The 14,127-nt window shown below is 40.6% G+C and overlaps 1 protein-coding gene across 1 annotated transcript; it reads left to right on the top strand.

Moving 5' to 3' along the window:
* The first annotated feature begins 179 nt into the window (after positions 1 to 179).
* On the top strand, positions 180 to 13,954 carry LOC141445141 (ubiquitin carboxyl-terminal hydrolase 16/45-like). The gene is given in 8 exon segments (XM_074110924.1): positions 180 to 317; positions 494 to 1,341; positions 3,972 to 4,095; positions 4,825 to 4,975; positions 8,838 to 8,955; positions 8,958 to 8,984; positions 10,002 to 10,100; positions 10,493 to 13,954. Coding segments are annotated over 7 exon segments (2,901 nt in total). The 5' UTR covers positions 180 to 317; positions 494 to 521; the 3' UTR covers positions 12,055 to 13,954.
* The last annotated feature ends 173 nt before the right edge of the window (positions 13,955 to 14,127 follow it).

The following is a 14,127-nucleotide window of genomic DNA, read 5'->3' as shown; positions in this document are numbered from 1 at the left end:
CCATTCTATTTATCGATTTTATCCGATTCTAATTGGATTTAGGGCTTTAATCTATGTTATAAATAAGGTTCGCAAAAAGACACTTTAAAAATTTCTGATTAGACTAAAACGGTCTTATTTACACCAAAATTTAAAATTTTAAAGTTGAATTGCTTCCCCTTAATTCAACTTTTGTACAGTTGTATTGTATTATGTTGGTGACATTGCTAAGATGTCTGACGGTCGTGGTTTACTTTTCTTTTGACGAAATTGAGAAAAATCGGAACTTGACTGGAGTTTCGACGCAATAAGTCTTAAATCTTTCTTCGCATGTAACTGTAAGTGTTAGACAAATGTATTAAATAAAGATTTGCCATCAGTGCGAACCTATAAATGAACTTTGAGGACGATTGTGCGCTGTCACGCGTGCAATGGCTATCGACACAGATTTGTCATTTTTCTCTTTTTATATCCATCCGGATATTCTATAAACGTATCTGGTTACGTGTTGCAGGCAGTCTCCTGACCTAGTTAACGCGAAAATGGTCAAGAAAAAGAGGCAAAGTGATCCTGGGGAAAATGGGGACGAATCTACGGAATCCTGCGACGAAAACGTCAAGTCCGCATGTCCTCACGTCGCGAAAGCTGTGGACCTGACGAGGCTCAAGAAGTCCCTGAAGGTCGGGGGCTTCGAGAAGGAATGCTCCGAATGTCTGAAGAGTACTAAAACTGAGGTGTCTGACCCAGATTTCGTGGAGGATCTTTCGCTGTGGATGTGTTTACGATGTGGAACACAGCTCTGCGGGCGCGCGAGGAACCAGCACGCTCTGAACCACTTCAACCGTCCCCACTCGGACTCGCACGCGCTCACCGCCAATACCACCACCTGGGCAATATACTGCTACAATTGCAATGATGAAGTAACAGCCACTAGCTCCAAAAAACTTCATGAGTGCATTGAGTACCTTAAGAAACAAGCTGTTTCCGGCAGCGCCAATAAATCCTTACCTCCAATTGAGCTTCCCCCACCTCAAGAGACAATATTAAAGATAGATTACTTTAAAGGCAAAGACAAAGCTACGGGTTATAACGGTCAGAGGGTAAGAGGCCTGTCTAATTTAGGGAACACTTGTTTTTTCAACTCTGTTATGCAGTGCCTAGTGCAAACCCCGTATTTGCTGCCAGTGCTGCGAGAGATGTCCACGACGGGTGAACAGTTCACTCTGCCAGGTGGCCAGCTGAAGATGAAGCTTGATGGAGAGGAAATGAAGGAAGTGGAGCTACCCCCTATTACTGGCCAGTTATCAGAATGGGGACCTTTGACTCGCACTTTGGCTGAGACTTTAGCTGACTTGCAAACAGGTATGTTATTCCATGACCATTCTAATTTACATATTATTTTAGTTAATACAAGAAACAAGAAAAAGCAAGTAGGTATTATTAGATGCTTTGTTTCAAAGCATACAAATTCTAATTAGAAGAAAAATATAGGTATAAAAAAGGGTCTATTCCCATTGTTTCAATTATTACTTCCATTAATTGAGCTTATTGGAATTTCTTGCTGCTAACCTAACCTAAGCAGTACCAGTATGTTTCTTATTTGTACTGAAGATTGTCAGGTTCTTGGTAGTGAATGTGTTAGTGAAACTAATACATATGAATAGACTTAAAATAAAAGATCCCTTATAAGTAGAATGATAACAAAAATCCAATAAGGAACATTGTTAGCAGCAAGTCCTAGACAAGTTTATGTTATTGAAATAATGACCATTGTTTGATTTCTAAATCTGCAGTTCATGGAAACTGCTGGTAGAGGAGGCAATGTAATCTGATACAAAGTATAATTAGCCGAGTAATGACCTACTTTGTGTAATTACTTTGTCTTAAACACCCATATGCATACATACATAATCACATGGAGTTAGTATGTGCACTATCTACTGATGTTACTGAAGGTTGTCTGGCTGAGTCAATATACTAGCTTTTGTATATTTTTTATATACTTTATAATTTTTCTAAATATAAATAACAAGTTCAGTATGATGATAAACAGACAACAGAATTCAGGGGGCACAACTTAACTTGACAGGTAGGGAGTTCTTTGATTGATGAACTGCTGCTTTTGTCATATACATGCTAATGATTGCCCCTAGCTTTGTTTACAATTGTGTATATTTTGAAGCATAATATTCGAGAAGTTTACACAAAGTAATTTTAAATGATCCCTAGGCAAAGAAAGAGAGATGAAGAAGAGAATTGAGTCAACTATTATTTTGTTTCATTTTTATATGTGACAGTAACTATTTTATTACAAAAAAAACTTGGATAACTATTACACACACACACACACACACACACACACACACACACACACATCACGCCTGTATTCCCAAATAGGGTAAGCAGAGCACACTAAATGTTACTGCTTCGGACCCACTTTTAGCAATTTTAGGTTTTAAGTTTGACAAAAACGGTACAATAGTGACAGGTTGCTAGCCTGTCGCCTATGGTGTACTTTAACCTATATCCTTGGTCGCCTCTTACAACATTGACGTAAGAAATGGAGAGGTGTAATTCAAACCTAACACCACATGGGAAATAACTATTATAATGTAAAAAACTTTGATAATCGAGTTTGATATCAAAATCCTCTTACCTGTCTTTAATATTTGCCCCTCAAATTCTAATGGGATCCACTTTTGTTGTAACTGTCACATTTTTAATGTAAATTGCTGGAACAATGCAACAAGTTCATGATGTAAAATTTTAATTCTCTTTATCTGTTTTCTAAGAATTACTTTTTTGTAGAAGCTATGTTAAAGAATTAGTAAATGTGATTCACAAGAAGAAGGAATCACGAAATTATAGCATTTTAGAAGTAATGGGGTCTGCACTTCTACTGTCTTTAAACTGCTATCCTTTTTTCTGGCTCTCATATATAATTGACGATAGTAATTTCAAGGTTTTTTTTTCCTCTGATATTTTAAAGAGGCTTTAGCACACCAAATGTGACTATGTCAGCCTCATGGAGAGCCTCAGATATATACACCACACTACAGACAGATATTACACTGCCTTGCACTGAAACCACATCTCTGGATGCAAAGGCCAAGGCCGTCCAATGAATCTGTAAATTTGCGTCGCTTCTTCTGAAAGCGGTTGACTGATTTCAAGGTTATAATGATACATATTTAAAGAACGTCATTGACCTGAATGATAAAAGTATACAGTTACCTAAGAGATAACAGTATTTACCTACTCTAACCTTTTTGTGTTGCTAATTGTTCTTATAAAGACTAAGATAAAAAATAGCAGTTGCAAAAGTATCAACCATCATTGTTTATAGTTAAGTACCTACAGATATGTACTTTCAAGTTTTGCTGAAGTTTGTGAGAAAAAATAATTTATGACCTTTCCTTTATGAGGAATAATAAATAATACTTTGAGGATAGTTTAAAAAAATTGTGACCTGGCATAGGGTAACATACTACTTGACTTGAGTGATTATCATTTGGAGTTTCATACATTATTCAATTTTAAGGACTGGTCAGTAAGGCTATGTCATACTGATCTTCAGGCTCTAATGCCACAAAGATTGCAAGCATTACAATTCCACATGTCTTCATGTATGAGAAAGACATTATTTTAGCAATTGTAATTTATGTGGTACCATCAGCCAAATAAGTGGTCTATCAATTTTTAAAAAACTTCCTATCAAATGAATATGTTGCTAAAGTCGAATTTTCAAGTTGACAGACATGTCTGTCTATTGGCATTTTTGGTTTGTGACATGCAATGCAAACGATTATCAAGTTTAAGGTGGTAGACCACATATTTGGCTGATGGTACAGTGGGCTGGTCAGCAAACGTTTTCATTACTTTTACATGAGTGGATAGGATCACGGATCTAGTCATGGGTAATCCCGCTCGATTCCTAGTGATCTGATTCACTAGAGTCAGCTCCGGGTTTAATGTTGTGTTGTGCGGTGCAGGCGAGGGCGGTGTGTACAACCCACGCAAGCTGCTGTCAGCGCTCGTCAACAAGCTGCCGCAGTTCGGCGGCGGCGACCAACACGACGCGCACGAGCTGCTCAGACACCTGCTTGAGGCTGTCAGGTAACCGGCACATTGGATCACATTTCTTTATAAATAAACTAGCCCCCGCTTCACACGGCCACAATTTAAAAAAAAAGGTTATTCAACACCATTTACAGCTTCATTTCCCAAAGACAATATCCGCGCGAAGCCAGAGCATGGAGATTCGTAATGTCTTTTGAATAGAATATCGTCACTACTTTGAAAAAATGTCGTATCTAAAATCAATAACTCAACAAAATTGAACCTTGATGTAAATGTCTATAAAGTTCACTCAGAAAAATTATCTATTTTGAGCTACGAGTTTTGTTTAAAGTAGTGACGATATTCGATTTGAATCCCACTATCTCATCCCATTAATATAATAAATGCGAAAGTTTGTAAGTCTGTTTGTTTGTATGTTACTTCATCCCGTCTAAAATGCTGAATTTGGTATACAGATAGTTTGAGTCCCGAGGAAGGACATAGGATAGTTTTTATCCCGGAAAATTGCATAGTTCCCGTGGGATAGTGAAAACCGAATTCTACGCAGACGGAGTCGGGGATAACGGGATAATTCATAAAGTAATCTACAGGTATTGAAACAGTTTCGAATATGCAATGATTGATTTGGATAAGGATTGATAGAAAGCAGTTTGCGCCGCAGCACCGCGCCGCAACCCCCCACGGAGGGGTAGGCAGTACCTAACCTGCTGACTACTCAATGCACGCCATAGTATTATCCTGCAAGTCTTTTTTTCCTTTTCCCAGGTCAGAAGACCTTAGACGCTACCAGTCGGTGATCCTCAACAGCCTCGGTATGAACTCCAAGGTTGACCCGTCTAAGGTGGACGGTGAGATCAAGCAGAAGGTCAAGTTCTACGGCCAACAGGCCTCCGATACCATGCTTAGGCCTGAGCAGGTTTGTACCAGTGTATGTTCACCAATTAGTTACTTCTATAGGTTTGGGTTGTATGCAATCTTGTACAAGACTTTTTTATCTGCTCCGGATACTGATTGAGCTGCTTGAGTTTGAAGCTTGCATTTGATGACCGCTATATCGTCACTAACGCACCCAGTGCCCCAAAACGAGAGACAGCACTGTTTTTGATTGATTGTTTGATAAAACTTTATATTCACCATAACACAAATTGAAACAAACAAGAAACACAATATCGTACTAATAAAGTTAAGATTTACTTAATACGGCTAGCTAAAACTTAAAGACAAAATAAAGACAAAATCTTATTTATGTGCTTAACTAAACTAAACAGTGGATACAATGTTCTATGGGGAAAAAGGCGCTGATGGTGATTTTCCACCGGCGAGGCGAGACGAGAATTGAAATTTGTATGCGCCCGCGGCGGTTCACGGCGGCACGCGGCGGGCGCGCGAGAATGCATACAAATTACCGGTGGAAAATCACCTTGACTCTGCATAAACCTGTGGATAAACGCAGCGCAGATATTCAATTTCAATAGATAGGTACTCGTAGATTACTTCGAACCTCTTGTTTTCTGCTTTTTTTTTTCGATGTGTTTTGTAAACCCTTCATGTTAGGAGCAACGCGACTCGGCGGCTGCAATGCGCGCTCTCTTGCAGTACACAAGGGCGTTTTAAATCCATTCGCGTGTGCATTGCAGTCGCGTTGCTCCTAACAGGAAGTTACCGTTCGCGTTGCTCCTGACAGGAAGTTACCGTTCGCGTTTCTCCTGAAAGGAAGTTACCGTTCGCGTTGCTCCTGACAGGAAGTTACCGTTCGCGTTGCTCCTGACAGGAAGTTACCGTTCGCGTTTCTCCTAACAGGAAATTACCGTTCGCGTTGCTCCTGACAGGAAGTTAAGTTACGCGTTATCCAGCACAATATCATTTATGTAATATGAGTGAGTCTCACGGTAGTTTCGCGTAAATGAACTGAAACCATTACTTTGATCACCTGCAAATTCTTTTAGTTTACCTGTTTCAGTTCATTATTGATATGGACCTCCGCAAAGTAATGCCTGATTCAACAATTCCTTTCTGGTGTTGCAGGTGTCCATGGGCGACGGTAATCGCTTACCATCAGGCGAACCGCCTGCTCGTTTTCCCCCCATATTTTTTTTAACCCTTTAGTGGGTAACGGCAAGATATTTGCCGTCATACGACTCAGATATTTTATTTTTTTCTCAATGAACGTGTTGTTAGTTAATATAACTTTTGGTTCGCATAAGAGAACATACTCGTACCAATTTACGAAAAAAAGAATAGCAGATAAACGTTATTCCAACCCATGTTAAATGATGATTCTTAGGCCTGAACTTAGATTTTTAACTATTCCTTACAATTGAACAAAAATGTTTGTAAATAAAATTTTGTTTGCTGGATTTATCCGATAGTCACAATTCTCTACTTTCAGAGACAAGATTGGCGATATAAAGTTTAAAGAAAAAAAATCTGTTATTTGATAATTTTAAAAAATGAAGACGGCAATATATTTGCCACTATCCGTTAAGTGTCTGGTGTTTATTAAAGGAAAGGGTGGGTTAGGCTACAATTGTTATTGATTTATATATGGAGCAATAGCTTAATTCAATACTTCAAATTTGCCTTTTACCTTTATTGCTGAATTAGCCGTGTTAGTTAGAAATGACAACGGAAGTAAAAAAATCTCGCAAAAAAAGTGTTGATTGTTTTAATTTATTTATTTTAGATACGTCGTGCCACCCGTAGTTCCCCCGGCAAACTCAGTGGGTTGAAACTCCATACAAAAAATCTAATGTATGGAGCTAGTGACTTTTTTGTACCAACCTCTCCAAAATAACTTATTGGTTGCCATATTTATGAAATGATCTCTGTTTAGAAGATTTAACTTAAATTATAATATTTGCAATTCTTCACATTTTAAGCTGTGAAAAAAAAAAATAAGCGGAAAAAAATATTACTAAGATAAATAATACAATATAAAAATAATTCTGACTGGATATCCTTTTTTATTTAAGTAAATGAAAAAAATGTAGTTCTATTTTTTAATTTTATATGGCAGCCCACAAACCTTCATCTGCTGCGTGGGAACGGACGCCTTCGCGAGATTTTGTGTTTACTGTTTGAATTTTCGTGTATTTTGGTGTTTTGTTTTGTTAATAGCGTTGAGTTTGAGATTATTTCTCCTCCGCATTAACTTTTCTTTTACTAAAGTGCATTTATTCGAGACAGGACTCTAGTTTTACCGTTATTTTCACGGCTGTCCTTTACTAAGAAACCATTCAAGAGATGCGAAATTTGTGGTATTCAAGAAAAACATTGTGAAAACAAAATGTTCTTTGCTAGATTTCCTCTAAGTGAACATGTGTAAGTAAAGTTACTGATAAATCTGATAATAGGTGTTGAGGTTATATTTGGCTGGCCGACGTCAATTCGTATTATATAGTATCACGACAATTAAATTTTATTTCAGTTGTAAGCAGTGGGTGAAAGTAGTTGGCAACGAGATTTCACAAAATCGAAAACCCGGCTGAAGAAGAAAGCCATACCAAAATTGGGACTTCCCATGCCACCTCTTTCTGAAGAAATTCTTGAAGGGTTTCCCCTAAAGATGGCAAGAACAGCCAAGGTAAACACTTTATTTTATTTTCAATTTATCTCTATTGCAACTTGACTTACTGCATCTTATAATAATAATAATAAAATAATAAAAGATATTGATTTAATAGTTTGTTTACAAATTCTACATAGGTACATAACAAATAATAAGTACAATCAAACTATCAAAAGGGAAAGCGACTCAGCTTATGCCTGCACCTTGCAGAACAAAGTCCCTTGGCTAACAGGCGCTGTTTTTCAGTCGCCCCCATAAACCATAACCCTAATAAATACCATCAATACACATGCACATATTTTTTTTACATACAATATATGTTATAAATTAATTTGCTTCGTCATCAATAATAATGCTAGGTATTTTGAGTGTATAGTATAGTTGCCGGTCAGAGCATTAGTAATAGACAGAAAAATTGGCTATACACACTAATTATATTTCACCTGTATAAGTTAGTGGAAGCTTCTGGCTAAATTAAACTTTGTTTCAGGTTCAGCTTTGGAGTTGCCCAGTGTGGAATATTTACATGCACAGCCTTCCACAAGTGCTGTGCAGTGCAAAACGGACAATACAATACTACAATACAATACTTGTGTAACGTGAAACTGTATTTACCTATGTAAAGAAAAACAGATCCATGACATGAAAATAAATTATTATTAAGAAAAACAACTTTTTTTTTCTTTAATTCGATCATTTAATTAATAAAAAGCGCACCACTACGTGCCGTTTTTTGACAATATATCGATAAAAAATTACAACACTATGCTGTTACAATATCGATAATATCGACTGTTCCTAACAACACTACTTGTCAATGTGACTTTTTCGGCCCTGTTTAGTCTGTGCAGTTCGTTTCTTGATATTGGCACAAAAAAGACACTGAATTCATACTACAATCGTGGTATTGTTTTTGTATGAGAGTTCCGACTCTTAAAACGTAGTGATTATATACTCTTTGACTTAATGCCCTTGGCTGATAGCGGCAAACATATTGCCGTCTCATAATTCGGAAACCCTGCAATAATATATACATTTCTCTTTCTCAAAAATCATAAAAAAAATCATTCATGCTGTGCGTATCGTTAAAGTTCTCGATTCATTGCTTTAAAAAAATAATGGTCAAAGGGTTAAAGTAGTTTCATGTTTTGATTTTGTTTTTTTTCTCTTGTCTTCATTGTACTTGTTTCTGAAGTTTGCCGTGTCACAGGTGTTTCGCGGCTTCTTGGTGTCCACGCTGGAGTGCCAGGAGTGTTTCCACCAGTCGGACCGCGCCGAGTACTTCCTGGACCTGTCGCTGCCCGTGGCCGCGTCCCGCCCGCAGCCCCCGCCGTCGTCCGCAGGAAAACACCCAATGGTAGGACTAGTGCTTGGTTCGTTTAGTGTGATGAATTGATTCGTTGTTGTAGAGTAAAAGTTCATTCCTCAGTCCCAAACTAAAGCTGTATTATGGATAAGGCTGTGTTTCGACCAGAGATGTGCGAGGTGTGTTCCGAGAAATGTGTTTTTCATGAACCGATGGAAACGCTTCATTTATCTATCTTCGCACAGCACATCTTTGGTGGGAACAGTTGAGCGGAGCGAGGCGAGGTAAATGAAGACTAGTAAGCTACTTTGAAAAAATCTCTTATCTCAAATCAACACGTCAACAAAATTAACTCTTAAAATTATGTTCGTAAAGTTTACTCATAAAAATAGAGACCTCAATAAAGTAGTAGACATATTTGTGGCCGTATATCTTATCTGACTATAATCGACTGCTTACATTTTTGTGTGCATCATACAAGCAGCTGCCCTTACCGTGTTTCGAACGATAGCTGGAGGGCCCAGCTTTATGGACATGGTTACTAACCACCAGACTATCCGGCCGTAAAAAATCCCGTTATTTAGATAGTTTGTTTGAAATCGAGCATACAACCCAGCACATGAAGTCCAATACAGTACAACAAGTACAATAGCTAAAATTTTCACATTGCCCAACTATAAAAACAAAAAGCTAATTCTCCAAAATGAAATACTTAGATAATAAAATAAAATAAAAAACTAATTTTTCCAACTAATAAATGATACTGAATCGTGATTCTGTTGCGATTGGAGATTTTGATAATCACGCGCTCGGATATCAAGTTTTATGTGCATATTGTAGACGAAATGTGAGAGCCATTCATTACCTAAATTTTACCTGCTCATGGCATCAACTCGAGCCAAAAGTTTGATATCCAATGTGTTTGCTATTTAAACTCCCCTTTTGTGTGCCGATTTCGTCCATGTCCGATAACAATTGTTTTAAAGCTTGCTGTCCCGTCATAAACAATTAATGTCGCATTGTGTGTGGTAAATAATATAGAAAATTGACGAAATAACATATTTTCAGAGGAGAATATGTACAATACACAAGAAGACAATAAACCGTCGAAGCATCAGCTTAAAAAGGAGCGGATTGCTGCGAGAAAAGCGGCGCGCAAGAACAAAGGTGCTGCTCGCATGGCTTACTATCGCTTCACATGCAGCTGTATTAAACAATACGAGTCCCGCGAAAATATTCCATTGATTTACATATCTGAATTCTGCTCTGAAAACATTCTGTTGCATTAAAATAAATACCCTTGTAAGAATGGAGAGATCTGATTGCGGATGTGGTTCTAAGAGTGGCCTAAATAATATAATAGCTTTGTTGCGGACATCATTATTGGTATCCGTATGTATAGTAAGATTCATCCATTCTTCTGGCACCTTGTAAATTTTTAGCTGTTCAGTTTTTCTGTTAATATAACTTATAAAGAGACAAAATCTGCAGTCATGCAGCTTAAGCTCAAGTATACTTAATCTTCAACATTATTGACACAATCCTATATCTATTTCTAGGTAATTCCACGTCAAAAGACGACACGACGCCTGAAGCGAACGGTCCGAAGAAGGAAGACGGTAAGTCTTCCTCAGAGCAGTCAGACGCTGATGTCGAAGACAACTTGGAGGATGTCCCGCGAAGAGCAGATACCCACAGCGCTTCCGTAGGCACCCAAGCCATAGCACACACGGCTGCCAACTTCGCTCACTACCACATGGAGTCAGGGTATAACTCTGAGAAGGTCATCAGCTCCGACTCCATCCGCACCAGTCCCGTCCACCTCGTAGAGAAAGACGCCCCCGAAAACGGGAAAGTGGAGTACGTCGACTCGTCCACGTCGACCACGACCGTCCCTCTCGAATACAAGCCCCTCGTACCCTTCGAGAATCTCTCGAATCCGGACTCCGGCGTGGCCAGCCCGGAGGCCACCAAACACAACTCTACCGAGACGGTCGATCATGTGGATTCTCCCACAGATAACAAGGAGCTTGGAAGCCCGAGCTCGCTGTCGAGCGAGATCAATCTGGAGCTGACGGAGGCGCCGGCGCCGGCGGAGCCCGAGAGGCCCGTGTCGCGCATCGCCTTCGCCCCCGAGTACTCCAACAAGGTGGTCTCGCGCGGCATCAGCGTGGCCGGCTCCCGCCAGCTGCTGGAGCACAGCGGCGACAGCAGCTACGAGTCGCCCCCCGACCGGCAGCCCGAGGACCTCGCCAACCACGTCCAAGTCGCCAACAAACTCGACAAGCTCAAACTTGACATGGAGGAGAAGACTCTGAGCGCGCCCCCCGCGCCGCCCGCGCTGCCCGCGCCGCCGCCCTCGCGCCCCACGCTGGGCGGCGCCGACGACAAGGTGCTGCTGGACTTCCTGTCGTACTCGCGCGGCGGCCAGCGGCACGTGAGCGACGAGGACGAGTGCAGCGTAGCCTCCTGCCTCAGCCAGTTCACCGCGCTCGAGCTGCTCACCGGCAACAACAAGGTCGGCTGCGACACCTGCTCCAAGCGCGAGGGGAACGACCAGGACGGGAAGGTGCGGACGGTCTACACCAACGCGACCAAGCGGTTCCTGGTCGCGAGCGCGCCGGCCGTGCTCATCCTGCACCTGAAGCGGTTCCAGCTGGGCCCGCGCTGCATGTTCCGCAAGATGTCCAAGCACGTCGAGTTCCCGGCCGCGCTGGACCTGGCGCCGTTCTGCGCGCTGGACAAGATGCGCCGCGCCGGCGCGCGTCACGACCAGCTCTTGTACGCGCTGTACGGCGTCGTGGAGCACTCGGGCGGCATGCACGGCGGACACTACGTCGCCTACGTCAAGGTGCGCGCGCCGCTGCGCCGCGACCACCCGCGCTGGGGGTTCCTGCCCAAGAGCGCCAACGTGGCGCCGCCCGCGCCCGCGCCCGCCGCCGGCGACGGCGACCCCGGCTCCGAGTCGGACCTGTCGGGCTACGAGTCCGGCGACGGCGTGACCGCGGACCCGCCCGCCGGCAAGTGGTACTACGTGTCCGACAGCATGGTGTCCGAGATCAGCGAGGAAAAGGTGCTCCGCGCGCAGGCCTACCTACTGTTCTACGAGAGGATCCTATAAGGGTTTCGAGAGTAGACGTATCCCTGGTGGCCTAAGTTTCGGTGTCGACGGCCGGGGCTCGGGTCGTCGAGCTGTAAATAGCTTCTTGATCGGCTTTCCCTTTCCGAGCGCTGTCCTGCGACCGGTCTTAGATCTCGTGGATGGCTGTCCGGTTGTTAGTGGTCGGTGTTCGGAAGCGCTTCGCTCCCTCCCGAGCGCCGACGACCATCGCCCGCCCGAAACGTTTAACGAACGGCTCCGTACCTCGGAGCCACCCTCCTAGTGACGATATTTTGTAATTTTTACGGCTCTACGCCCCATATTACTATGTACACTATTTAGTCGCGTACGAGCAGTGCCGAGGAATAACGTTGTAGGTGCGATCGTTTATGTATTTAAGGAATTGATAAGAATGAATTACGGTATTGTATGGTGCATTTACGGTGTTATTCGTCGAAGCTGTTATATAAATAAATAGTTACACGCATAAGACGTATTATTTTAAGTCGTCTTTGATTTACTATATTTTAATCTCTACATTTTCTTTCTCCCGAGGTGGACGGTTCTCAGTAAGAGTTAAGTGTTACGCGAGACTACCATACGTATTGATTATTCAATTTTTAACCTATTTATTCATTATTTCTTACCTATGTTTTTTTAACTTGCTATTGTGATCCCGTTACCTTGGGGAGTCGTAAAACGGACTCTAATAACGTGTGAATAAAGAATATAATTCAACAGGCACCAGTCTTCCATTGCCGTGTCAGTGTCTGAAGTTGGTTAGTTTGCCTAAATTGGCACATTTTATCAGCAACTTGAGTAGTCAGGATACGCAGGAACGCCATTTATGATAATGAAACTAGCTTAGTTATTTATTGTATTGTGATGTCAAATAACAATTTTATTTCTAAGTTATTCACGCTGTCTCGCAGCCCTCAAAACTAATCATCAGTATACCATAGAACATTATAATAAGTCCACAAGCTTCTGGGAGCGGTGCGGTACGATTTAGTTTCAGTTCAATTGTGATATAAAATTTAATTGATGGGAAATAAAATTGAATTGAATTGATACATTCTGTCGAAATACACTATGGTGCACTAAGCTGCTTATTCGTCGTTAAAACTTAACTCATCATATCCCAGTGTTTACAATTAATTTTCTCGACGTGCGTTCGCCAACGCATAAAACTTATATATAGTCAAGGCATTAAATATGTAAGTATTTCGCTAAGGCTACTAAAAAGCAAAAAGCTGGTTTAGCTAACACACCTTCGCAAATGAAGAGTTTGCAGAACTGTTGTCCGCATCAAAAATGTAGGTAGAAAAACTAGTGCTGGCTATTTTCAAACTCTTAATTTACCAAGCTGTAAGAACTCTGAATAGTTTAGTTGTATAATACCAATAATAACTTGAGCCATATCTTGATTCCTCAAATCACTGAAACATGTTTATTGCATTCGAATATGGTGAAAATTAAATCGTCACAAATCATGAGTTCTGATCAGAATGTATAACGCTAATTTGAATCGTTCACTCCAGATCTTGAAGAATAATTATTTATTGAGTCAAACTTGGTCGATCGTAAAATGACCCTAAATAGACGCTTATGCATATTTATAGCGCAATTTAGGTTATGTAGTTCCTGTTAACAGAACTAGATGGCACCGTCCTGTTTTCGGTCAATTTACTATCTGCGCTAGGTTTAACGGCATACAAAAATTCAGGTAAACTTTCAATTGCAAAGAGCAACGCTTGTCTGTGGCTGTTTTTCAACATTTGCATTTGTCAGGACAGTCGTCCTGTATTGTTTGTTGGTTAGACTATGTTGATTTATATTATTTGATAAATTTTGTATATTGAACTCAACATATTATTGCGTTAACTGGTGTATTAAAATAAAATATGATTTTAAAACGTAAGCTCTGTTTTCTTTATTTCGTTATATATTTACAGAAGTGAAGACTAGTAAAATGGCCATTCATGCCTAAAACCTAAAACAATAAATTAGAAAAACTATATTTAGTATTTTTAGCATTAAAAACAAGGTTAACAATTTTTTTAACCGGTATTAATACTTTTAAAATATAATGAA

Source organism: Choristoneura fumiferana, unplaced genomic scaffold (genome assembly GCF_025370935.1).
Source record: "Choristoneura fumiferana unplaced genomic scaffold, NRCan_CFum_1 Sck3bRy_369;HRSCAF=857_pilon, whole genome shotgun sequence".
NCBI lineage: Eukaryota > Metazoa > Arthropoda > Insecta > Lepidoptera > Tortricidae > Choristoneura > Choristoneura fumiferana.
This window is presented reverse-complemented; position numbering and strand designations above follow the sequence as displayed.